Below are 26,074 nucleotides of genomic sequence, written 5' to 3' on the forward strand. Positions count from 1 at the left end.
CAGGGGGCCTGGGGGAAGGGATTTCTCTTGTCTTCCTGGGGTGATGTGCACCCAGCCCAGGGGGTGTCACTGGAATGCAAGGGGGCAGAGGCAGGCAGGGAAAGGCTGTGGTGGGATCACAGTCAAGATGTGAATGTGAGGATGAGGAAGGAGGCGGAGGTGGGTGACTGAGGCGAGCCTGAGGGACAGAGATGAGGCAGCGGATATGGTCTGTGCTGAAGGGGCTGGTTGGGCTGAGGGAATCTGAGGTCAAAGGTGCTAGAAGTCCCCACTCAGAGGTCAGGCTGGAGCCTGGTGCCAGGTATAAATGTGGCATCATCCATGAAGAGGTGGCAGTGTGTCCCCAGGGCAGAGGAGGAAGGAGCCTCTTCACAGGGGCCATGTCCCCATTGCTTCCGTCAGCTAAAAAAATATATTCACAACCTAAAAGTTGAGAGTTATGTTTTATTCGGCGCAAATTTTTAGGACTTCAAGCCTGGGAGGCAGCATCTCAAGTAACCCTGAGAGAACCGCTCGGAGGAGGCGAGGGGTGGGGGGAGCCAAGATACATGGGAGTTTTGCAACAAAGGGCAGGTAGTCTGAAAATCAAAAGATTATTGTTAAGTAAAGAAAACCAGGGACTTCCCTGGTGGTCCAGTGGCTAGGGCTCCGCGCTCCCAATGCAGGGGGCCTGGGTTTGATCCCTGGTCGGGGAACTAGATCCCGCATGCCACAAGGAAGATCGCACATGCCGCAACTTAAAAAAAAAAAAAAAAGATCCCGCATGCTGCAAGGAAGATCCCGCACGTGGCAACGAAGATCCCTCGTGCTGCAACTAAGACACAGCGCAGCCAAATAAATACATAAGTATTAAAAAAATAAAATAAAAAATAAAGAAAACCAGATATCTCAAGGAATTCAGTGCTTTTCTGTGTATGGGAAGATGCAAGAGTCTGGGCTCACTGAAATTATTCCTTTGATACACAACCTCGGCTATCTGGGGCCAGTATCCTGCGTTTTCACATCCTGAGTTTCCTCAGGGCTCACCGTAGGGAGTGGCTGCAGTCTGATGGCTGCTAGATGGCAGGTATTCTTTCCTTCCTGAGTTCCCTCAGGGCTCACCAGCTCAGCACTGGCTGTGGCTGCAACTGCTAATGAACTGTGACATCCTTTGTTTACTGATATGGCAGGCAATATTCCATTGATCACTTCTGTCACCTCAGGATTTGTGACCCCCTGCATACCTTGTCAAGGAAGCCAAAGCATTTCTGGAACTAATGGACACCGCTGTGCATGTAACCACCTAGAGATGGTCTCGTCAACCCCAGCTCCCAGCCTCCCCAGACCCCCACCACTCAGTAAGGTCCAAACTCCTTAGCTCCACACTCAGACCCATCCTCACCCTTATCCACATTTTCCAGCCACCAACTTTCCCTGCATTGTGACCCCCAGCCCCCAGCATGTCCACTACCCCTGTCTTCAGGACCAGGGTCTCTGATCACCTCCCCCCACCCCCACACACACCCCAGGGAGAATTCACTGTACAGCTCTCTCTCCAGCCCTCAGCTGGCTGGATTCTGGTTCCAGTTAGGAGCTCTGCTGGACCGTGACCCCTCAGGGACCACATGGGTTCTCTCCTAGGCCTTCCAACTAGCAAATGGTGCTGAGTGAATAGGAAATATTTTCCCTTATTTGTCCTAGACTAGCCACTTTCAGAGACTCAAAGGATGCACACTAAAGTGCCTTTATTATAGGATTTAGGACCCCAAACATCTCCTTGGGGTACTTGATCCTCTCCAGGCTCAATATCATTGTCTATAACCCTTCCTCACCTGGGGGGTTCCTCATGTTCCCAATTTATACATTCATTCCTTCACTCGTACAACAACTATTAAGGCTGGCTCATGCCAGGCAGGGTGAGGACCCCAGGACACAGTGAGAACACGGTGGACGCAGCCCGGCCTTCCAGGAGGACATTAAACCACTAAATAAAGAGTCACCCCACCTTTAGCCCTACGGTGCTGGTCAGTGAGGACCCACGGGGTGCCCCGCTCGCTGGGGCAGCTCCTGGGCCTTCGCCAGCTCCTGGTCCCGCACAGGGGCAGGGGTGGCCATGTGGACTGTCCAAGGGTCGCGGTTCCACCACCCACGTGTCAAGCAGGGCTGGCTCCGCTCCCTGCGACGCGACCCCGGGTGTAGCCCGAGATTTTGAAGGTCGTTTGGCCACAGCCCCCGGGTTCCCCAGCCGCTCGGCTCACAGCCTGCGCCGGGCGGGCACGGACGGCTTTCCCCGTGCAGGCGGCGGGCGGGAGCTGAGGGTCAGATCCCACCACCATCGGGATCCAGCCAGCCGGCCGGAAGTCCTGCGGGCGGGGCGGGGCGGGGCAGGGGCGGGGCTGGCCGCTGAAGGGCGGAACCCGGAACTCTGGCGTTTCTAGGCTCCGGCGCGACTTAGCTGGATGGAGAGACGGCCGCTTTGAGACCGCGGGACGCGAGCGATGGGTGAAAGTCCCCAGCCCGGGGCCCCCTAGACCGGAGTGTGATGGGGGAGGCCACGTGTGCGCTTCCATCCGCCCACCCACTTGCCCGGGACCGCGGAGGAGGGGGGGCGCGCCGCCCTCCTGACGGTAGCAAGTCCTGCGTCAGCAGCCTGTGGAGCAGGCCGAGCCACACCGGCCGGGGGGCGGGGACCTGGCCGCACTTGACCTCCCAGGGTTCCGGGAGCCCCAAGTTAGAGAAGCAAGCTCGCGGGCGTCTGGGGGCAGGCAGGTCTCAGGCCCGGCCGGGAGAGCCTGAAGGGTGAAAAGGTCAGCCCTGGGCGACGGAGGAAGCAGCCCTGACTTGAGCAGGCCGGACACAGTGTAGTGCCCGGCGGTCGGGACTGGGGCCTGGGGTCGTGCCGCCCGCGCTAAATCCTCGCTCCACCTCATTCTCTCTGTGTGACCTGGAGAATGGCCTGCACCTCCCTGTGCCTCAGTTTCTGGGTTTGCGAAGGGACAGAAAAGGAAACTGAGGGTTGAGAGGTTTTAGTAACTTGCTCAAGGTCACACAGCCAGCAAGTGGCAGAGCCCAGGCCTAGCCAACCCCCCAACCTATTCTAGAAAGTTCTGCTGTGAAGCCCTCCCAAGATTTTCCTCACCCAGTGGACCCAGCTTAGCTTTCCTCATCTGGCTCTCTCCCCATAACCCCCGGGGGCAGCGCAGGCAGCTGAGCCCCCTGGGTAGTGCCGATGCTCTGGACACACTGGGTGTGGATGAGGGGCTCCGGAAGTGCAGGCTCCATGAAGGGTCACTCTGTGTTTCAGGTCTAATCTCAGAGCTGAAGCTCGCTGTGCCCTGGGGCCACATTGCTGCCAAAGCCTGGGGCTCCCATCAGAGCCCCCCAGTTCTCTGCCTCCACGGGTGGCTGGACAATGCCAACTCCTTTGACAGAATCATCCCTCTTCTCCCAAAAGGTGGGCGTGCGGCTGAATGGAAGCCAAGGGGTGAGGCAGCGGGACTGCGGGAGAATCAGGAAGGGGAGGTGGCTGACCTAGACGCCTTCCCCTACCCTTTCCCTCTGTCTCAGACTTTTATTACGTTGCCATGGATTTCGGGGGTCATGGGCTGTCATCCCATTATAGCCCAGGTTTCCCGTATGACCACCAAAACTTCGTGAGTGAGGTCCGCAGGGTCGCGGCAGGTGAGTAAGAGACAGAGCCTGTATGTTCGTCTCTGTGTGTTGTGGATGTGTGTGTGCAGGGGGGTGTGCTCTGGGACATGCCCTCATCCTTGGAGTTGGGTGTGGTGGCCAGGAGGCAACGCTGGCCTGGGCGTGACTTGGGGTCTGGCCCCCGTTCTGCCAGGAATTCACGGGTGACTTCGGGAAAGCTGGAGAGAGCTGGCAAGAAGAGCTCGCTTCTCCCTGCGAGTTCCACCCCTGCTGTGGAACTGGGGCCCCTTTAAGTGGGTTTCCTGAGTGGGGCATCCCAGATGCTGGGGAGGGATTTCCAGAGCACAGCTACTGCAGGACAGAGGGTGCGGGGAGGCTGGGCCCATCCAGACCTGGCTCCGTGTGTTTTCAGCCCTGAAATGGAACCGATTTTCCCTCCTGGGCCACAGTTTTGGTGAGTACACTTTGGCCAAGACCTGACTGGTCTTGGGCTGTGGGGCTGTGAGGAAGGGAGGGGAGTTGGTACACAGGTACCTTTCCCCTGCACTTCTGGAACTGCAAGGAGAGATGGAGGGGGTTCATCAGACATTGACCCTTGGGCACCATGCCCTCTGGCCTCAGGTAGCTCCCCAAGGGACACGTGGCCACATAGATAGCTGTCTGTGGATCTGACGAGGGAAACAGGGTCAGGTCTGATGCAGGGACCTCATGACCCCAGAGAGGGAGCCTCAAGTTTGATAGTGAATGCAGAGCCCGGCCTGCTGGTGGGAGATGGGAGCCTGGCCCCTGGCTCGGGGGTGGCTCGACCCCTGGGAAGGAGTTTTAGAAGGACTTTGAGAGCTGGGGAACATCAGCCAACTACTGTTTTGTCCCCCAGGTGGCACTGTGGGTGGAATGGTGAGTAGATTACAGTGACCATCTCCGTTCCTGCTCCAGGTGGGGTGGGGAGAGCAGGAGGACGAAGGGGAAGTTACCTGGAAGGGGAAGTGCCTCCTCACATCAGGAGTTTCAGGCAGCGTTTTAGTGACTGTGCCAGCTTCCTTTGTAAGTCCCATGATAATCACTGTTGTGAGGACATTCCTGATGGAGTTAAGTGTTCCAACATTGCCCATCTCCTCTGTCACAGAGAACCCTGGAGTCCAGCCATCACCAGGGTCAGGAGCTTGATGCTGGATGCAGACTGTGGGAGAAGGGGAGAGAAAGGTGCCCTGAAGGGATAGGAGATTCTTGCTGGCCTCTTGGGCAGCACCCTTTCCCCAGCCTAAAACACTGGTGTCCCCGCAGGAAAGTGTGAGTCCCTTTCCCTGCCTACTCTCCCCTTCATTTTTCCCCTTTTGTGTCACATTATAGTTTTCCTGTATCTTCCCCGAGATGGTGGATAAACTTGTCTTGCTGGAATCCTCGCCATTTATCCTGGAAAGTAACGTAAGGACAGGGCTTTCATGCGTGCTGTCTCTGGGGGAGACCTGGGTCCGGTCCCAGGTAGTGCCCTCAGCCCTGCCTCCCTCAGTGGGGCAGGAGGAGGCGGCAGAGGGTAGACAAGGGGCCTCAGGGGCCCCCCCAGAGGACAGGGTTATGCTACTTACACCCTAGGAGTGGGCAAGGAACAGGGTATGCGGGCCTGGGTCATCCTTGGGAACGCTGTGTGTGGCCTGGAGTCTGCAGAATGCCAGCTGGGTCACGAGGCGGCAGGGCTGAGAGAGGGTAGAAGCAGTGGGTTGAGGAAGCTCTGGGGGCGCACGGTTGGGTGGACCCACCTGCACTCGCGCTCAGTCAAGTGCCTTTGAGCTGTGCACACACTGCACAACTGCACACAGGAGACCTGAGTGTGGACCAGTGGGAAAAGCGCTGACCCCTCTCACCACCACCACCACCAGTGACAACAACCAGTGCTGTCTCTGCATCTGAGTGCTGGCTCTGCCGTTTCCCTGCTCTGTGACCCTAGGCAGGTCACTTTGCCGCTCTGGGCCTCAGTTTCCTCACCTGTAAAATGAGGAGGTTGGAGTAGAGGATTGTGGAGGTGCCCTCCAGCTCTGACAGGTGGTCATTCTGTTCCCGAGGGCTCAGCCTCACACAGGTCCTTCATCAGTTTCAGTTTTCTTGTCCATAAAATGACCACAAATTCCATAAGGGCAAGAACCATAGCTGTCTCTTTACCACCGCCTGCCCAGTCCCGGCACATAGTAAGTGCCCGATAAACGGGCGTTGCATGAGCAGAGAGCTCGTAGGTTCCTGTGAGGATTCACCGAGCAGAGAGCTCGTAGGTTACCGCGAGGATTCACCGAGACAGCGGTGGCTGCCACTCTGCTTCTTTACCGGTTTCACCCACTGAGTTGACACACGCAGTGCCCCCGGGGGCTTCCTCCTGGGAGTTCTGGTGACTGGTCCTCCCTGTCTCCTGCACTCTCGGGGTGGATGGAAGTGTCACTTACCACTGCCGCTCCAGGCAGTGGACCGTGGACAAGGCCAGGCCGTTCTGAGAGTGAGCTGGGCTGGAAATGGTACACTGGAAGCCCCCCGAACTGTACCCCCTCTGCCATCTCCTCTCCATCACGTGGGGTGATGGCGTTAATTAAAACAGGTGAAGTTGCCAACCCTGGATGGTCTGTGACTTAGGGACCCCGATAGTGCACCTTTGCAAAGCACTTGGCAGAGATTTCCTTTCCCCTCCGTCTTCAACCTGGTCCCTCCAGCTATCCCGGGCCGCAGGCAGGGCTGGGCTGGCTGTGACCGAGGTGGTCACAGGGCTAACTAGCCGGGACTGATCCCATGCCCCCGCCCCCTGGGTCAGAGTGCATCTTGGGCTAGGCGGGTGTGCAGCTGAGGGGCTGCTGAGGGTGGAGGGTGGGGCTGGGCGAGGGAGCAGGCCCCTTTGTGTGCGTGCAGCTGGGAGCCCCGCCCTGCCCACCCAGCAGAACCCACGAACCCTTAGGAACTGGAGAACATGCTGACCTACAAGCGGAGCGCCATAGAGCACATGCTGCAGGTGGAGGCCTCCGAGAAGCCCTCGCACGTGGTCAGCCCGGAGGAGATGCTGCAGGGGTGGGTACCGGCGGGTGAGACCGGTAGCGTCAGAGGCCTGGGGGGGCTCTGGACCACGGAGGGAGGAAAGCTCTGGGGCACGGAGGAAGCTTCCTTCTCCTACTCGCAAATCCACAGCAAGCCTGCTTCTCTCTGTGCTCACCTGGCGCTCCTTAGCCGCCCCAGCTGGGGCTTTATCTGCATTCTCCCCACTCTGTAGCCATACCCTTCACCCCACCCCTCCGCATGCTCTCTGCCCCGCTCTCCACACACACACACATACCCCACTGATGCGAACATCCCCATCGGTACAGGCCTGTGTCCTAGTGGGGTAGCCTTTTCCCTGCCCTCCTCTCCTTTCATCTGGCCTCCCCTGCCCCAAGGCATCCAGTGGTCTCCTTGTCTCCCCCAGGTTCCTGAAGAACAACAGTCATGTGGGAGACGAGTGTGCGAAACTCCTCCTGCAGAGAGGAACCACACAGGTGGCCACAGGTAAGGGACTTGCTGTCCAAGGCCGTTGCTTATTGGCACTGTTCTTAACTGAGGAATGACGATGGCTAAGCTTTATGGCTGCTTGCTCTGGCCCAGGCGCGATACTCAGTGCTTTACAAAAAGTATCTCATTTAGTGCTACTGCCCTATCCCATTTAAAGCAGGAGAAACTGAGGCTCGGAAGGGCCAAGCGGCTTGTGCCGGGTCAGATGGCTACTGCCTACCCTGGAAAGCCACGTCCTGTGGGGAGCTTGGTCAGGGGTCTTGGGACTAAATGTTGAGGTACAGCACAGCCCTGCCCTGCTGATCCTGTGTGGTGGGCGCCTGGTGTCCGAGGCTAGGCTTTGAGGACTCCCATGGGGCAAGCGACTTTGAAGATGGTTTTCAGAATGGAGAAGTGGAGTTGGGGGCACCTTGGCTTCAGGGCAGCATCAGGCCTGTGTTTTCTACACTTTATTTCCCAACATATTCATTCAGGAAACCTTTTACTCGGAGTCCGCTCTGTGCCCAGCCCCTTGCGAGTCTGCAGGAGCGTGGTGAACCAGAACAGACACCCGCCCTCTCCTGGTGGCCCAGTACCCAGCTAGCACAACTCCAGGGGGCGCCATCCACAAGTGCCCTTGCTGGCAGTGACTGCCCCAGGAACTCAGAGATTGTGGGCAAGCTCCTTCCCACCGTCAGACTCCGTGGTCTTCTTAGGTGACTTCAGTTTATAAAGAACCAAACGAGGCAGGGGTCAAAACCCCAAATGCCTGTGGGAGCTGAAGAAGTTGTGAAATTGTCCCGGCTGCTGGGAGTGGGGCCGTGAGAAGCGGTGGGGATCGTGGCGCTGAGACCGCGTGCCCTGCAGGAGGGCGGCTCCCAGTGGTTATCACGTGGGAACTCGGGTCTCCTGTGGCCAGAATTTCTAGCTGCTCAAAAGGAGCCAGAGGTCTGCTGTGCTGTAATTTTTTTTTTTTTTTTTTTGGCCGCACCACGTGGCATGCGGGATCTTAGTTCCCTAACCAGGGATCGAACTCATGTCCCCTGCAGTGGCAGCGCGGAGTCTTAACCACTGGATTGCTGGGGAAGTCCCTGCTGTGTTGTAATTTTTCTCAGAAGTTGCCAACACACCATTTGGTCGAGTGGAATATACCTAAGGGGATTGGAGACCCGTTCCTGTCTTGGTTACCTCTCTGAGCCTTTGTCTGCCCCTCCCTGCAAATCCGTCATGGAGGAGGGAGGTCAAGGGCAGAGGGCCGTGGACCCCAGCTTCCCTGATGTGCTGGCACAGATGGCGGGCCAGAGGGGCCCCCGTGCAGAAGTGGGCTAATCCAGAATTAGACGTGCACCTGGCCTGGGAAGCCGATTTGGCCAGCCCAGGGTCACATGAAACAGTGAGCAGACGTCCGCTGAGCCACTTATCAAGGGGGTGGGGAGAGGAGGTGGGAGGGGTGGGCAGTGGGCAGGCGGCTGGATCGTTGTGTCAGGCCCAGCCACTCCGCAGCAGTGTGGCCCTTTGAGGCCCGGGGTGAACCTAAAAGAAGACCAAGCAGCCTCCCAGACCCAAGTGGGCGGGGTGACAGTGGGGGAGCCGGCGTTCCAGGCTCCTCCTGAGCCCTTTCCCTCAGGCCCCAGAGCCTCTGACAGCCCCCGTTCCGTTCTGGAGCAGCACACACCCCCATCATCCAACCCCACACCCCCCAACTCTGCATTCCTTCCCTAGGGCTGCCGTTACAAAGTCCCACAGATGGGGCAGCTTCAACAGCAGACGTTTACTGTCTCACAGTTTTAGAGGCCAGAAGCCAAGGCCAGAGCATTGGCAGGGCTGTGACAGGCTGTCCATGCCTCTCTCCTGGCTTCTGGTGGCCTCAGGTGTTCCTTGGCTCGTGTGTGACCCTCTCCCCACGTCTTCACAGAGTGTGAGGTGAGAGCGCTTTGGAAGAAACAGCGGGTAAGGGGGTCAGGATGTTCAGTAGAAGGGCCTGGGTTGGCCTCGTGGAGAAGGTGACTTCTGAACCCCATGATGCAGATGAGCTGCCAGGAAGGGCTTGGTGCGCGAGCTGGATCAGGCTTGTGGGAGAAACGGGAGACGGTGAACCAGGGCGAGGAGGGAGGCCAGCTCCTATTTTATCTACCGCTTATCTGCGTTCCCACCACAGCCCTGGCCCAGGCCTTCGAGAAATGAGGTCAGCGTGTTATCGCGAAGGAGGGAAGGTCCAGCTCCGGGTGGGGTTAATGACCGAGGACTGTCCGTTGTCAGTATCCACCCCCTGCAGCCGGCCCACCACGGGGGTGCTCAGACCCTGTCACAGGCTGGGCTGCCCTGGGGCTGCAGGCATGATTTCTTTTGACTTGCGCAGTTTAAACGCAACAATTTGGCACGAGGGGGATTTTGAATAGGTTGCTCATATTTAGAAAAGAGAGAGTTTATGTATGTAAAAATGGAGATTTCCGGTTTCTTTTGAAAAATGGGAACACCTGGCAGCACATTCTGCCTTCCCCATAGGCAAGAACAGCTGCGCGGAGACCCTGCTGTGTGCGAGCGGGCGCTGCACCCCCTCTGCCCAGCCTCTGCGGGTGAGCCCGTGACCTCGGCAGGTCCCAGCAGAGGAAGCGGGTGGTGCAGCCACCATCCTGATACCTCCCCGCGTCCACCAACACAGAGGCTCTCCAAACTCCGAGATTTTTCTGGGGGCTTTATCACATAGGCGTGAATGATGGGTAACCCAGGCTCTAGCCGCTCTCCCTTCCCCGAAGGGCCGGGCTGGGGCTGGAAGTTCCACGCTCCTGATCATGGCTTGATCTTTCTGGTGACCAGCCCCCATCCTGAAGCCATCAAGAACCCACCAAGGGTCACCTCATTAGAACAAAAGACACTCCTATCGCCCAGGAAATTCCAAGGGATTTAGGAGCTCTGTGTCAGAGACCAAATGTTAGGACAAAAGATGCTCCTTGCACTTTCACCACTTTAGGAAATTACGCAGTTTTTAGGAGCTCTGGCTAGGAGCCCAGGACCAGGACTAAAATATATGTTTTGTTATATCACAGTGTCACAGTCCCTAACTGTTGGCAGGGAAGCGGGGAGTCTATGGTCCTGACAATATCTCCTGCATTCAAAACCATTTCATTTTTTAAAATTATTTAATTATTTAATTATTTGTTTATTTATTTATTAAATTTTGGCTGCGTTGGGTCTTCGTTGCTGCACGCGGGCTTTCTCTAGTTGCGGCGAGCAGGGGCTACTCTTCGTTGCGGTGCGCGGGCTTCTCATTGTGGTGGCTTCTCTTGTTGCGGAGCATGGGCTCTAGGCGCGCAGGCTTCAGTAGTTGTGGCACGTGGGCTCAGTCGTGGCTCGCAGGCTCTAGAGCGCAGGCTCAGTAGTTGTGGCGCACGGGCTTAGTTGCTCCACGGCATGTGGGATCTTCTGGGACCAGGGCTCAAACCCGTGTCCCCTGCATTGGCAGGCGGATTCTTAACCACTGCGCCACCAGGGAAGCCCCTGGACTCCTTTTTTAAGTGACATCTGCACTGGCCCACTGGTCTGAGAAACACCATTCCTGCCCTCACAAAGGTAATTGTCACAGGAGAGGCAGACAGAAAAGCAGCCGGCTGTGGGAGTGCCTGGGGCACGTCAGGATGTGTCAGGTGGAAGCAAGGCTTGAAAAGAGCTGGAGGACTTGACCACAGGGAGGAGCAATTCTCAGGGCAGAGAAAACAGCACGATGGGGGTCCCCAATACCTTGGGGGTCACCCCACCCCCAAGAAAACCCCCTTTTTAAGTCTTTTCACATCTCTCAGCACCTGAAACCCAGGCCTGGATGAAGGAGGAGGGCAGTGTGCCTGGGGGCGGGGGGACCCAGGGTTCACCCCTGGTCCTGCACATGCAGGCGGGCCAGTCATCTGTGCAGGGAGGTTGTGGCCAGAACTGAAGGCAGCCCAGAAGCCTCAGCCTCGGTTTGATCAGGCTGAGATGATCTAGTAGTGCGGAAACCAGAAAACCTTCCAACGACATGGTCCTTCTAAGTATTTTGAGTCACAGATGCCTAAGAACCTCTATCAACAATTAGCTGTGGGGCTTCCCTGGTGGCGCAGTGGTTAAGAATCCGCCTGCCAATGCAGGGGACACGGGTTCGAGCCCTGGCCCGGGAAGATCCCACATGCCATGGAGCAACTAGGCCCGTGAGCCACAACTACTGAGCCTGCGCTCTAGAGCCCGCGAGCCACAACTACTGAGTCCACGTGCTCTGGAGCCCATGAGTCACAACTAGAGAGAAGCCTGCGCGCCACAATGAAGATCCCAGGTGCAGCAACTGAGACCCGATGCAGCCAAATAAATAAATATTAAAGAAAGAAAGAAAGTGCCGGGAGTTATGGAGAGAAATAAACCAGCGGGGGATGGAGGGGCTCCGGTAAGATGTTTGTGGGTGTAAAGGGGAGGTCCACGAGGCCCGGCTGCCACAGTGGCATTTGAGCAAAGGCGCGTAGGGAGGAGGGAGCTGCCTTGCTTCTCCCACCCGGCACGTTCTCCTGGGGTGACCCACATCAGCGTATTGTCTCCCCTTCTCCCTGCACTGCTCACGTCAGGCAGCCTCCAGGGTCTGAGATTCTGTGACCTCCCTGAGACCCTGTAGCCCTTTTTTTTTTTCAGTATTTATTCATGCATGCATGCTGCGCCGGGTCTTAGTTGCGGCACGTGGGAGTTTCGTTGTGGCACACGGGCTTCTTAGTTGCCGTATGTGGACTCTTAGTTGCGGCATGCAGACTCTTAGTTGTGGCAGGCATGCGGGATCTAGTTCCCCAACCAGGGGTCGAACCCAGGCCCCTTGCATTGGGAGCACGGAGTCTTATCCACTAAACTACCAGGGAAGTCCCCTGGCAGCCCTTTCTTGAGGAGACATTACCCAGGCGGGAATTGCTGTGTGTCCATCCCCCCTAGGTGAGGCCAAGTTGCCCCCACTGGGACCGTGGCAGAGAATCCAGCTGGAGCTGGGACCACCCAGGCCTCTCGACCCCTCCAGCCTTTCTTTTTTGGCTCGATTTCTCTCCAACAAGTGCTGATGCGATCCTTAGCTCTTGGGCACTTCCTGGTGCTTAAAGATCCGAGTGAACATTTAAGGTTCTCAGAGATGAGACTACGATGCCGGGTGGGTAATTGTCCCACCACCGTCATTCTGTGCTGCCCTCTGGGATGGCCGGGGAGGCACCTGCGTGGGCGTTGCTGTCCGTGGCAGGGTAGCTGTGGGCAAGCTCTGCTCTGGCTGAACCCCAAGAGGATGTTGGGGGTGGTCCCCGCAGGTCCAGGCTGAAGAAATGAGCCCCGGCTGCACGGGCCCAGGGTCCCAGGGGAGCCGAGCTGAGTCCCCCGCTCCCTGACAGGCGGCGCTGAGGCCATGTCTCCGTGTTTCCTTCCAGGTCTGTTGCTGAACAGAGATCGGAGGATCACTAGGGTGAGTGCTACTGTCTTCCCAGCCTTCACAGTGTGCCTGTCAGCTTCTTTCTTTTCTTTTTTTATGGTAGTAAAATATACATAGCATGATATTTATGCTATATGTAAATTCTGTGCCCAGTAATCCAATCCTAGATATATACCTGGCAACAATGTGTGCTGTGTGCTCCAAAAGACATGTATGAGAACATTCCTGGCAGCTTTATTCATCATAGCCCCAAAGTAGAAATCACCCAAATGTCCATCAACAATAGAATGCATAAACTGTTATACATTCATACAATGGAACACCACACAGGAAAGAAAAAAACACATTTACAGAGCAAAAGAAGCCCAAACCAAAAAAGAACACAATGATTCTATGTATATGAAGTTCAAAAAGTGGCAAAATTGATCTAGGGGGGGTGCCCTTGGAGAAAACCCCTGAAGGGCGCCTGCTGGGTGCTGAGGGGTTCCAGGCCTTCATCCGGGTCATGGTTGCATGGCCGCATCCGTATGTCAAAGGCCATGATGGGCTGACACCCAGGTCTGTGGACTTTGCTGTAAGTTATACTTGAATTACAAAAGAAAAATACAGATCAGAGGATGGAAGTGGACTAGGAAAAGGAGGTCAAAGGAGAGATGGAGAGGAAGAGAAAAAAGAAGCCAGAGGGACTTCCCTGGTGGCGCAGTGGTTAAAAATCTGCCTACCAATGCAGGGGACATGGGTTTGAGCCCTGGTCCGGGAAGATCCCACATGCCGCGGAGCAACTAAGTCCGTGCGCTACAACTACTGAGCCTGCCCTCTAGAGCCCACAAGCCACAACTACTGAGCCCACGTGCCACAATAACTGAAGCCTGCACGCCTAGAGCCCGTGCTCTGCAGCAAGAGAAGCCACCGCAATGAGAAGCCGTCGCACCTCAATGAAGAGTAGCCCCCGCTCGCCGCAACTAGAGAAAGCCTGCGCGCAGCAACGAAGACCCAATGCAGCCAAAAATAAATTAATTAATTAAAAAAAAAAAAAAAGAGGCTGAGAAGCTGGGGTAGTAGGGGGTGAGGGGCAGTTCACGCCTGAGCTGAGTCCTGGCACCACCTCCTGTTAGCTGTTGACTGTGACACAGGGACTTAGCGTTTCTGATCCTTCAGGGAGGAGATAACGTGTGACGTGTCTGGGTCCTCAGTAAATGCTCATTCATTGGGCCTCGTGGTTGATAGGGGAGCCTCTATTTCTGGAAAAGCACCTGAGGTCACTGAGGCCCGAGGAGCAGGAAGTGGCTGGGAGGGCTTAGGGCAGAGCAAGGACAGTGAGTGGCTGACCAGGTAGCTGTGTGCCTGTGTCTTCACAGGAGTCGTAGCTTCATCACGATGCTGTAGCACAACGCAACAGTCAGTCCGTATGGGAGCTCTCTTGAATTAACCCACTCAGTACACGCTCACTGAGCCCCGCCTCTGTCGTGCTGTGTGCTGAGAGCTGAGAAAATCCTGAGAGCTTCTGCCCTCAGAGGGTTCTTGGCCTAGAGCGGCACAGTCCAATAGAAGTATAATGTGAGCTCGTGTTAACGTCACGTCTTCTAGTGGCCATATGAAAAGAGTGAAAAGAAACAGGTGAAATCAACTTCAGTAATATTTTCTAACTCAGTGTATCCAAGGTGTTACCACTTCAGCATGTAATCAACATAAAAAATTATTGAGATATTTGACATTGTTTTCTCATACTAAGTCTTCGAAATCCAGTGTGCAGTTTACATCTACAGCGTGTCTCAGGCTGGACTAGCCCCATTTCAAGCACTCAGTAGCCACAGATGGCTGATGGTTACCGTGTGGACAGTATAGACCTAGACCTCTTAAACGGTCATAAGACGGGGAGGTCAGGGCTGTGATGGAGGCCAGCAGCGGCTGCGGGGACACCAAGGTGCACTCTTTCTGCACTGTGGCTTAAGCAGATTTCTTTCTCATGGAAATGGTCGGTGGAGGTAAGTGGGCTCTGCTTGCCAAGAGTCCAGAGCCCAGGCTGGCTGGGCAGCGTTACAGGGCAGCCCGTGGACCAGGAAAGGAGGTGTGGAGGGGCCATGCCTCAGTCCCAAACCTAAGCCCAGAAGTAGCCCAGGTCACTTGTCTGCATTTAGTTGCATGGCCACACCTGGCTGAGGGGAGTCTGGGACGTGTTGTCTAGCTGGGCAGCCATGAGCCCAGGAAGAGGGAGAACAGATTTGGAGGTGGAGGGGGGGAGTCTCTGGCCTGAGGGAGTTAAAGCCCTCTGTTGGGGCAGTGATATGGTTGGGCAGTGGGCTTGGTCCTGGTTAGGTGGCCGAAGGGGCCCCCACTGCTCCCAAGAGAGACCGGTTTCTGCCCCCGGCAGTGCCAGGGCCTTGTGGTGAGAATTCACTGGGGTTTTGTCTCTGCAGCCAGAGTATTACTTCAATTTCATCAGCAGGGAGCTGTTTGTGCATTCCATCAGGAAGCTGCAGGCCCGCGTCCTGCTCATCAAGTAAGTCTGAACCAAGCGCCCCAGACAGACGTGAGTGCCAGGAATCTCCAGGTCTCCTGGTGTGAGACCTCGCCGCCATCTTTCTTGGGCAGCCCCCCGGCCGCTGGTGTGTGGAAGGAAGGCAAGGCAGTGGGAGGGCTTGGGCAGCTGGGGATGGGAAAGGACTGCACCGCACTTTTCAGCAGGTGTCTGTATCTGTGGGGGGCACGCCCAGGTAGGGCAGAGAGACTGGCAGACACTGGAGTCTGGCCCTAGCCCTCCGCAGTCCTCCAGCCACCCCAGGCCCCTGACATCCCCAGGCCTGCACTGCTCCTCTGTCTGCGGTCCTCCCCTCCCCGACCTGCTAGCCAGAAGCCATCCACTGCCTCTGGGTGCCACAGCACAGTGAACATCCTTTGGTGTGGCTTAGGTGCCACCACCCACTCCACTGCAGCCATCCTGGACTGGCAGGAACTGTGACTTCCAGGGACACATCTGCCGAGCACAGGGGTTTAGAAGGCACGGACTCCATAGGGGCAAATCCAGACCACAGTGAGATACACTGCACACCCCTAGGATGGCTGGACCCTAAAAGTGAAATAACAAGTGTTGGTGAGGATGCGGAGAAACTAGGACCCCTGCACGCTGCTGTAGGATTGTAAAATTTTTTTTTTTTTTTAATGGCTGCATTGGGTCTTCGTTGCTGCACGTGGGCTTCCTGTAGTTGCAGCGAGCGGGGGCTACTCTTTGTTGCAGTGCGTGGGCTTCTCATTGCGGTGGCTTCTCTTGTTGCAGAGCACGGGCTCTAGGCGCGCGGGCTTCCGTAGTTGCGGCGTGGGGGCTCTAGGGCATGCGGGCTTCAGTAGTTGTGGGGCGTGGGCTCACTAGTTGTGGCGCACGGGCTTAGTTGCTCCGCAGCACGTGGGATCTTCCCGGACCAGGGCTCAAACCCATGTCCCCTGCATTGGCAGGCGGATTCTTAACCACTGTGCCACCAGGGAAGTCCCTGGTATTGTAAAATGGTGCAGCCGCTTTGGAAAAGTCTGGCAGTTTCTCAAGCCATTAAATTACTATGACCCAGCAGTTCCACTCCTAGGTGTGTTTCCAGCATCTGTGCACACAACAGCTTGTACTGATGGCACACAGCAGCATCCTTCATAATAGAATGAATAGAGTGTTGGAGGCAACCCAAATGTCCATCAATGGACAGATAAGCAAAATATGCTCCATCCACACAACGGACTATTTTTCAGTGACAAACGGAATGAAGCACTGATACACACTATGACATGGATGGACCTTGAAAACATTAGGCTAATTGAAAGAAGCCAGTCACAAAAGTCCAGGTAGCATATGATTCCATTCACATGCAAGTCCAAATAGAGAAACATAGAGAGACAAGGCTGATCAGTTGTGTATGTAGTTGTGTAAGACTGGGAGCTCTATGTGGAAACTGTAGGTGCGGGATTTTTTGTTGTTGTTGAGGTGATCAATTATGTTCTAAAATTGACGGTGGTGATGGTTGCACAACTCTGAATATACCAAAATCCATGGAATTGTACACTTTAAATGGGTGACATTATCTCCATAAAGCTGCTAAAAAAGAGAAAGAGAACGCATGGACTCTGCGCCCGTTCAGATCCCAGCTCTGCCGTTCAGTGGCTGTGACCATGGCCGGGTCCCCCGAGATAAACCTGAAATTGCTTCACTTGTGCAGGCCTCAGTGAGCTGTGAGTGCCTGCGGGGACTGAATAACTCAATCCTGAATTAAACCTGGGCTCGAAGGGACCCAGCTGTGGGAAGATCAGAGGGACGCCCAGGCCGGTCTCGGTCTCAGAGCCTGGAGCCCAGGGCTGGGGGAGAGCATGCAAGAGGTGGTCCCAGGTGAACCTGTCTTCTCGTTTCCCAGAGCAACCCAAGGGTATTATGATGTGAGGAGAGAGAATGATGCCAACATGGAGCTCATGCTATTCGTGACCAACTCACTGAGATCCATCCTGAAAGAGGTGGGTACATAGGGCTCAGGGCAGCTGGGGCTCAGGAAGGGCTGCCAGGCCGCCCCGGGCTCCACCTCACCCATCTCTTTTCCTGCACTGGGACCCCTGGTCTGGCCCCAGGTCTAACAGGTGACCCCCAGGAGCTACCAGGCCTCACTCCCTGCTGTGGTCCCTGGAGACCTGGGGTCACATATAAATCAGCACAGAAAGCAGACTTTTCATTGGCAGAATCTCCCGGTTTTATTGTCCTCACATATTCCCTGGGCCATACCCAACTCAGCACTGTCACAATTTCCTAGGGTCCCACACGGGAACAGATGACCAGTCCCATCAGTGGGTGCTGACCTCCAAGTTGGAGGGCTAGGACGTGTGCTGTGACGTTGCCCTTTGCCTGGGTTCCTGGGAGCACCTGGCATTTTATGACCATCATCCACCACAAACACCTGACCCTGGGGCCTGTGCAGACGACCTGGCGGTGTCACAAGAGGGAAGCCCGTATGGCTGGCCGGCCAACTGCAGTGCTTCCCTGCCTTGGCGGCCTGTCTCCCGGGCAAGGGCGAGTTTGAAAGGCTGATGGTCTATTCTTTTCGCAAGTGGACCTTATATGACGATCAGAGCCAGCAGCAGCCCCGACTACCAGCCCCCTCCCCGGCCTGGCTCTACAACTTCAGCTCAGAACGGCCTAGAACCCCAGGGTGTGGGCTCTTCCCTTCCAGACAGGCCTTTCTCACTGGCTTTGAGCCAGGCCCTGACTCCCCCCAGGGGGTGCTGTGACTGACGGGGGCCTGCGAGGCCGCGGGGCAGCCACTGCCAAGGCTCCTGTGGGGGACGCTGGGAAGCCCTGGGAGGCAGCAGGCCATGGGAAAGCCCCGCTGCGCCGGAGGGGCCCGCGGAGCCCGCCACTGGGTCACCTCACCACGTGTCCCCTCCCTTCCCCAGAGGTTCCAGTACGTGCAAGTCCCCGGCAACCACTATGTCCACATGAACCAACCCCAGCACATGGCTGGTGTCATCAGCTCCTTTTTACTGAGCAAGGAGAGGATCCGAGCCCAGCTGTAGCCCTGAGCCCGGGGCTACAGACGCCTGCTCAGCCCCGGACTCCCAGCTCCCAAGCCCAGGCCAGGCGTGGTGGGGCCAGGACCAGCATGGCCGGAAAGAGAATCCTGTGGCAGAGCTGGGGGGGGGGGGGGGGGGCGGTGTGCGGAGGGGATACAAGATTCTGACTCTGACATCTGTGACTTCAAGGGGGAGACGGTGTCTGGGTGTGGGAGTTACCTGTTTTGTGACTGGGTAGCAGGCAGAGGGAGGGGCTGGGATAGGCCCACTGGCCTTTTGTAGCCTTCTCTTGCCACCCAGCTGGATGAAAAATAAAATGTTCTTGTATTTTCTCTGCTTTTGAGGCTGTCTCACTGCACGCGGGGGCTTCTCCGTTAGGAGGAAGGGGAGAACACAGCAGACACTCAGCCCTGAGAGGAGAGTCCAGAGACAGGCTGGGGACAGAGCCCAGGACAGGGAAGGAGCCACTTCCTGGGTCAGTGGCTTCCGGAGTCCAAGTCCTTGCGCTGGGCCCCAGGACTGCCAAAGCGCAGGAACCAAAGGGTGACACTGTCCTGCACCCCACATCACGTGGGCTCAGATCTCGGGGGCTGACGCGTGGCCCCTCAGCCTGGGCACGGCCACTGAGATGAGTATCGCAGGCCCTGTGTCCTCGCTGGCCGCGCGCTGCCACCCAGTCACCACCCCTCTCCACGGGGCCCGCGGGCGGGTCAGGCTCAGTAGGGTCGGAACTTGCGCTGGGCCCGCATCAGCTCGATCCTCTGCTTGTCCTCCTGGAACTTCTTGCGCAGCTGCGCGAGATCTGGGGCGAGAGGAGGGAGGAGACAGGGCCGGGATCAGGCCCGGCGGGAGCTGCCCCTGCTGCCCCCACTCGCGAGGGCAGCCGCCCCTCCCTCAGTCCCCACTCCCCGCTGGGGGCGCTCAGCACGGCGCCCCCGTCGCCTCTGCGGTGGGAACCGGAACTGGAACCGGACTGCAGCCCAGTCGGAGGGCAGAGGCTGAAGTGGAGCGGAAGGCACGCCCGAGGTTTCAGACGGAAAACTCACCAGGTCAAAGAGAAAGCAGAGAAAGCAAAAGGGCACTTGCCCCCTTACCACCCTGCCTGCAACACCCCCCCAAGGTGAAGGAAGAAGGTCCCGGGACACCTCTCCCAGCCCCTCCTCACGGCAGCTCTCAGGCCGGGGGCGCGCAAGTAAGGGGCCGCCACCCCGACACTGCCACAGAATTCACGCGGCGACTCTGGTCACCCAGTGACCGGGTCGGGGCGCCGGGTGTGGGGTTTTGAGCCCAAGGCAGGGGAGGCTGGTGGAGGCCCGTCAGGCGGGTCCAGAGGAGCGCGGAGCGAAGGAGCGGAAGGGGGTGGGGAGGGGGTGGGGAGGGGGTGGGCAGGAGCAGTGAGGCAGGTGAGAGCGCGGTGTGACCAGGGCCTCCCCCGTGCAAGGCCAGGACCCTCTCCCGGGTCTACAGGGAAGCCGTCCTGCCAGCAGGAGACCAGGCGGCCCGGGCCGCGAGCTCAGCGTCACTGCCACCGAGAGCAGCCGCAAGTGGTCAAGGGCTCCCCCCGAGGCGCTCTCCCCGCAGGCCGCCCCCCGGCCCCGCCCCCAACACACCCCCGCCGTGAGCTCCTGAAAGCCACCCTCTGCGTGTGGCTCCGTGCCGGAGGCTGACGGGGGCCTGGAAGTGGGGCCTACATCCCAGGTGCCTGTGCAGCCTCAATACCCAGAGACACCTGCAGCTGCCTTGGGAGCAACAGGGAGCCCACGACACGGGGACGCTGCCAGGCTGGGACCCTAACCTCGGAGCCTGTTGGGAAGTCTACGCCCAAGAACGCCCTACCCTCCCGCAGGCCTAGCGCCTGCCGTCAGGAGCTCCATGTCTGGCCAGGGCTGGCAGAGCGGCCACAAGACCGCGTCCACAGCCCGGGCGCCCAGGGCAGGGGGCCGAAGGACAGGGGCCTGGGGCGCGCCCTTACGCTCCATCTTGGTCTCGCGGTGCTGCCAGGCGTAGAAGTTGAGCAGCTCCTTGCGTGCACGCTTCCGCTTCTCCCTCTCCAGCACCCGCAGGCTGGCCGCCTCCGTCCTCGGGAGCACCGGCCGCCGGCCGCGGCGGGTCACCTTCACCCAGCCCTCCTCGTCGGGGACCCCTTCCTCCTCCTTGGCCTTAGCCTCCTCCTGCAAAGAACGTGGCCCTGTGACGGGCAGGTGCCTGGGAGCCGCCCTGCAGCCCAGGAGCACCTCACCTCCTCCTCTCCGCTCTCCCTCCCGTGCCCAGGACCGCCCTGGCACCGGGACCGCCCTGGCGCCGCGGCACAGCGTGAGCGGCTGAGTGTGGGGAAAGGGCGGAGGGCAGACGTGCCGACGCTGCCTCCTCCTCCACCCTCGACCGTCCGTTCCCTAGAGACCATTCCGCGACTAGATGTTACCCAGCCAGGAGGCCCAGGACTCAGCAGAGAGAGAGGAGCCTGGACTCCACCAGCCGCCCGTGCGGAAGGCCCACCTCAGCCATCTTCTCGTCGTACGTCTCCATGAACGTGTCCACCTCGACCCTCAGGGCCTCGGGGTCCGGCACCGAGTCTGCGTAGTCTCTGATCCACTCTGAGGGAGGAGGGAGCGAGAGACACGGGGTTCCAGGCCCGCCCCTCGGGGCCCCGCCCAGGACCTGGCAGGCCAGTCGGGATCTTCTCACACAGGCCGCAGGGATGGAGACTCGTGGGCCAGGGTTCGGGGGGTGAGGAGGAGCCTAGTGGCGGCAAGCTGGGCCCTCACCTATGCCCACCCCGAGTGCCAAGCTCAAGCCTCCCACGCCTGCTCTGAGGGCGAGGGGACACGGCAGACGCCAGCCCACAAAGCTCCCCTCCCCGACCCCGGGCACAGGAAGGAGGCGCCCGCTGGCACCCGAGGTACTGACTGTGAATGCCGCTCTTCACAGGGTGACTCTCTGTCGAGACCAGCAGAGGGCCCTTCAGGGCCAAGGCAGCTGACACCCCACGTGGCTTCTGGAACACCACGTAGGCCACCTGGAAGCCCTGGGAGGAGGAGAGATGTCAGTGCCGGGAGCCTTCCCATCCTCCCAGCCATCCCAGGCCTGGCCCAAGGGCTCCCCCCTGCCCTCAGCCTGACTTGTCGCGGGGCCGGGGGAGATGTGCCGGGCTGTTCCTGAACGTGAAGGTAACCAGGAGGTTGTTCTAATCCGGGGGTGGGGCGGCCACACTCCTAGTTATGCAACTTCTGCTAAAAATGACCCGATCCCACCTCTTCACCAGGGAGAGGTGAGACACTCAGGGCCTTTGTTCCAGGTGTGGGAGGGACTCAGTGAAGCGCGTGTCTCCCTGGGCCAGGAGTGGACAGACAGATGGGGCGCTCACTAGTTCACACTCCACTAAACAGGAGGAGGTGTGGACTCAAGGCACACAGGGAAACGAGGCCCAGGCCACCAAGCCTCAGGAAGAATCGACCTCAATGCGGGACGCAGGGGGTGGCTCAGGGAGGCCCCTCGCGCAGTGAGCAGAGATGCCTCTGAGCTTTCACCCAGGACAATGGAAAGAGCCAGACAGGAAGCTAAAGGACACGGCAAATTTGGGAAAGGAGTGGCAGCTGTTTACCTGACGGCCCTCCTAGACCACACAGGCCAGGACTGGCCAGAGCACAGGGAACGCTTGCAAGTCCCACTGCCGCCCCCGACGCCACCTTCCCCTTACGCACTGGGGACACTGCCCTAGCCCGACCCACACCATCATTCAAGCAGACCCCAGTACTGGAGGCTTACAGAAACTGGCTTGGGGTGAAAGAACTTTGACTTTGGCTCCTTTGGGCTCTCAGCAAGATCCGGCTTCTCCTGTAACTCCACCGACTGGACAGGGCCGCAGGGGGACAGCAGGCGGGACAGGCACTCCTGCCGTGGCCGGAGAGAAGCACAGTATGAGCGGCTACAGGGCCTTTCTGGAGCCTCCCTCCGCCCTGGGCAGCACTGCCAGGGGACCGGGACCCAGAAGGTCTCGGAGTCCAACCTGGGGGCATGCACAGAGGGCCTGGGCAAGCCACCACCTCCTCAACACAGAGGTCACAACCCCGGCCCCCCACGGCCCCAGACAGCAACCTTGTGAATTTTCACGTTCAAAGCTGTGGGTAAAAAGTCCACTGGCAGGGGACTCGGGAGGGAGGAGACAGAGGTGAGACAAAATTCAGGTATAAGCTTTTTGGCTTTATGACAGGACCCTGCTAGAAGCATGTGCCCAGGGTACGCTTGGTCTGTTCCTGAAAGGGATTTCTCTGTTTGAAAGTGAATGATCCAGGACTTCCCTGGTGGTGCAGTGGTTAAGAATCTGCCTGCCAATGCAGGGGACACGGGTTCGAGCACTGGTCCAGGAGGATCCCACATGCCATGGAGCAACTACGCCTGTGCACCACAACTACTGAGCGTGCGCGCTAGAGCCCGCGAGCCACAACTACTGAAGCCCGCGTGCCTGGAGCCCGTGCTCCGCAACAAGAGAAGCCACCGCAATGAGAAGCCCGCGCACCGCAACGAAGAGTAACCCCTGCTCGCCGCAACTAGAGAAAGCCTGCGCACAGCAACAAAGACCCAACGCAGCCAAAAATAAATAAATAATAAAATAAATAAATTAAAAAAAAAAAAAAAAAAGTGAATGATCCGTAAAGTAGGAGTGGGTTCTCAACTTTTTAAAAAAAATTATTACAAGAAGAGGTGGGGACATATTTAGTTTTATTCTGAGTACTCTGATTTTATAAGACAACCAACTAAGTTTTACTACCTGAATCAGCCATTTAAAAAGAGTTAAATCTGGGAATTCCCTGGCTGTCTAGTGATTAGGGCTCCATGCTTCCACTGCAGGGGGCACGGGATCAATCCCTGGTTGGGGAACTAAGATCCCACATGCCGTGAGGCACAGCCAAAAAAAAAAAAAAAAAAAAAGAGTGAAATCTACTCCGTTGGAATCAGGATGCTGGTTATCCTTGGTGGGGGGGAGGGGCATGATGGGATTTCTGGGGGTGCAGGTGATGTTCTGTTTCTCGACCTGGGTACTGATGACACAGGTTTGCTCAGTTTGTGAAATGCAGTGAGTGCTACACTTGGGTCCAGGCCCTTCTCCATACATACATTAGTCTTCAGTAAAGGTTAAAAATGACACCCTCTCCTCTCACTGTTTCTTTTTCTCTTTAACTGTAGAGGAATCTTTTTGAAATTAGTATTTCTTTTCTGAAAAAAAACATAGAAAATCTAGCAATTCCCTTAGTTTCTCTTCTGTAAATTAATGAAATACTAAATTTAACAGCTTTTGTGAAAAAAAATTAACAGACATGTCTGCATAGTAGACTCAGGTAATTTTATTTTCTTCTACTTTTCCTATGGACATGTATCAGATTTTTTTTTTTTTTAACATTTATTTATTTATTTGGCTGTGCTGGGTCTTAGCTGCGGCACGCAGACTCTTAGTTGAGGCATGCAGGATCTAGTTCCCCAGCCAGAGATCGAACCTGGGCCCCCTGCATTGGGAGCACGGAGTCTTAACCACTGGACCACCAGGGAAGTCCCGTCCCTCAATTTTTTTAAAAAATGACAATGATTATGTTGTCAGATGTCACACAAGTAGTTGGCACAACTTTCACAATACTCAAGAAAAATGTTTGAGAACATGTGTCTCTGTCTTCACATGGAATTATGGTAGACAGGGACAGTTATTCATCGATCGCTTTAAGCGACAGAACATTTCAGCTGTATTATTAACAGTACCTGCAATGGACATGTATCAATTTTATAATCAGGGGAAAAAAACACATAACTCAAACAATTCTGGGTAACACATAAAAAGCTCTGGGTTCCCTAGAGAATTATATTTTTTACAACACACCTTTAAAAGGCCAATCTCCTGTCACAAGAGAGGCAGCCTTACAGATACCACCCCTCAGGGCTTCAGTTAGCTGTTTCCACTGCACCACTAAGGACTTGGTGGGGGGCCCGTAGGAGCCCAGCTCTGCCTGGAGCCCCCGCCCCAGGCTCAGGTTCCCTCCCAGACACCAGTTTACCTCTGTGCAGTATGGGGGCACATTGAGGACAAAAAGGGTCCGTTTCTGAGGCCAGGAAGACTTGGTGCCTTCTCGAACTTTGTGCTCTCTCACGTAGAGGTAATGAGAAGACTGCTGCTTTTCAGAGAATTTGATGGGAATGGCTGGAAGGAAAATGGGGGCGGGGAGGGACAGCATGAAAGTCAGGTTCAGGCTGTCCCTTTCTAGTCCTGTGTGTCTGTCTGTCCATCCATCCTTCACTGAGCCCTTCCCCTAAGCAAGGCCTGTGCAGGCTATTATGCAGGCTGGGAGGGTGAACAGATAATCTGCCCAGAAAGGGCTCCCAAGCTTGTGGGAGAGAGAATGTGAACAGGATGCGAAAGGAGAGAAGTTCAAACTCCGCTGCTCTTGGGGTAAACAGCCAAATCCTTACCGTGGCCACCTCTGCAGCCTCTTCTCACCCCACCCTCCCCCCTCCACACCACATGCTGGCCCCTCTGGCCTCCTCTCTGTTCCTCCAATAAGCCAGGGCCTCACACATGCTCTCCCCTTCCTGAAACATCAACCCTCGTCCTTCCACCCATTCTTCAGGTTTTCACTTCACTTCCTCAGGAGAGCTTCACATGCCAGGTTAGATCCACCTGCTCTGTGCCTTCTTAACTTCTCTCATGGTCTCTATGTCTCTATTTGTGTGATTTTTTTTTTTTGGCCACACCATGGCATGCGGGATCTTAGTTCCCCGACCAGGGATCGAACCCGTGCCCCCTGCAGTGGAAGCATGGAGTCCTAACCACTAGACCGCCAGGGAAGACCCTCGTGTGATGATCAAGATCATCGCTGGCATTCCCATAAACTCTAATCCTCATCAAGCTAAGGAATGTTCTGCTTTTCTCACCACCTTCTTCAGAGCACAGTGAGGATACAGTTGCAATCCCTGCACTCAGGAAGCTCACGTGGTGAAGGGAGAAAAGGACAACAAGTAAGCATGTAACAAGGTCGTATCAAACAGGAAGGAAACACACAGAGTGAAGTAGTGCAGGGTGATGGGTGGCAGAAGCCTTAGGACAGGCCATCGATCGGGACCACCTCTTTGAGGAAGAAACATTAAAGCCTAGACCAGAATGACAGGAAGCCGTGTAACAGCGCAGAGCTGTCTGAGGAAGAAGTCCCAGTAAGTACAAAAACGCTGAGGGTGTAAAGCTTGTTGCCTCAGAGGAACAGAAAGACAGAGCTGTAGGTTAGCCGGAGCCAGGCCATGCGGGGCCACGCAGATCAATGGTGGGAAGTCTGGATTTTGTTTTAGGTGCTAACTTTAGCCACTGGAGGGAATTCAGTGGGTATGGGCGTGTGAGGCAAGATCTGCTTTAAATCTGACTTTAGAAAGAACGTTCTGGCTCCTGGGTGGAAAACGGAAGGCAGGAGAACCAGTGCGGAGGGCACAGGCCAGGTGAGCGCTGAGGGGGCTGGACTAGGAACTGCAAAGGGGAGCTGGTAAGCGGATGGGCGCACCTCAGGGGGAGAGTGTAGACGGACGCGGGTTCGCCCTGGGAGAGTGTAGACAGAGGTGGCTTCACTCAAGGGAAGCGTTGGCCAAACTAGGCTCGTCCCGGACGAGTGGAGCCAGATGGGAACAGGGCGCCGCGTGGGTCTTGGGGGGCCCCGGGCCTCACAACCTTCAGGGGCTCATGTCCAACTGTGTGGCTGCTCCTGGGGGCCCCGAGCCACTGCCGACCCCGAGCCTCCTCCCGACGAAGCCTGGCCGTCCCCCGGCCCCGCGTCCCGCAGCCCCTCACCTGAGTAGCCCGGCGGGCTCAGAATTCCCTTCTCAGGGTCCCGCGCCGCACGCTTCCTCCGGCGCGCCACCATCTTGCCAACCGGATGCCGCGGGGGCCGCTGGGAGTTGTAGTTCGGCTCAGAGAGCCGTTTCCGTGACGACGGCGCCGCCTGGGGGCCCCGCCCCTCGGTTCCAGGCCCGCCTATCCCG

General features: G+C 57.0%; 2 protein-coding genes across 5 annotated transcripts; one reads left to right on the forward strand and one right to left on the reverse strand.

Annotated features, from left to right (window-relative positions):
* Positions 1 to 2,388: 2,388 nt before the first annotated feature.
* SERHL2 (serine hydrolase like 2) lies at positions 2,389 to 18,195 on the forward strand. Of its 4 annotated transcripts, none has more exons than XM_059937099.1 (12): positions 2,389 to 2,481; positions 3,284 to 3,433; positions 3,547 to 3,660; positions 4,043 to 4,084; positions 4,508 to 4,527; positions 4,981 to 5,055; positions 6,563 to 6,672; positions 7,064 to 7,143; positions 12,537 to 12,571; positions 14,956 to 15,038; positions 16,927 to 17,023; positions 17,954 to 18,195. In XM_059937099.1, the coding sequence occupies exons 1-12, from the start codon at positions 2,478 to 2,480 to the stop codon at positions 18,071 to 18,073; spliced, it is 930 nt and encodes a 309-aa protein (XP_059793082.1). In that variant the 5' UTR covers positions 2,389 to 2,477; the 3' UTR covers positions 18,074 to 18,195. The 4 variants fall into 4 exon arrangements, with proteins under 4 accessions (XP_059793082.1, XP_059793081.1, XP_059793083.1 ...); XM_059937098.1 differs by lacking the exon at positions 2,389 to 2,481 and adding an exon at positions 2,488 to 2,606; XM_059937101.1 differs by lacking the exon at positions 2,389 to 2,481 and adding an exon at positions 2,618 to 2,786.
* On the reverse strand, positions 17,230 to 25,976 carry RRP7A (ribosomal RNA processing 7 homolog A). The gene is made up of 7 exons (XM_059937102.1): positions 25,884 to 25,976; positions 24,112 to 24,254; positions 21,836 to 21,961; positions 20,978 to 21,095; positions 20,567 to 20,664; positions 20,043 to 20,241; positions 17,230 to 18,872 (listed from the first exon to the last, which is right to left on the reverse strand). Exons 1-7 carry the CDS (start codon positions 25,954 to 25,956, stop codon positions 18,787 to 18,789), a joined length of 843 nt encoding a protein of 280 aa, XP_059793085.1. The 5' UTR covers positions 25,957 to 25,976; the 3' UTR covers positions 17,230 to 18,786.
* Positions 25,977 to 26,074: the final 98 nt, after the last annotated feature.

Source organism: Balaenoptera ricei, chromosome 10, assembly GCF_028023285.1.
Source record: "Balaenoptera ricei isolate mBalRic1 chromosome 10, mBalRic1.hap2, whole genome shotgun sequence".
NCBI classification, from domain to species: domain Eukaryota; kingdom Metazoa; phylum Chordata; class Mammalia; order Artiodactyla; family Balaenopteridae; genus Balaenoptera; species Balaenoptera ricei.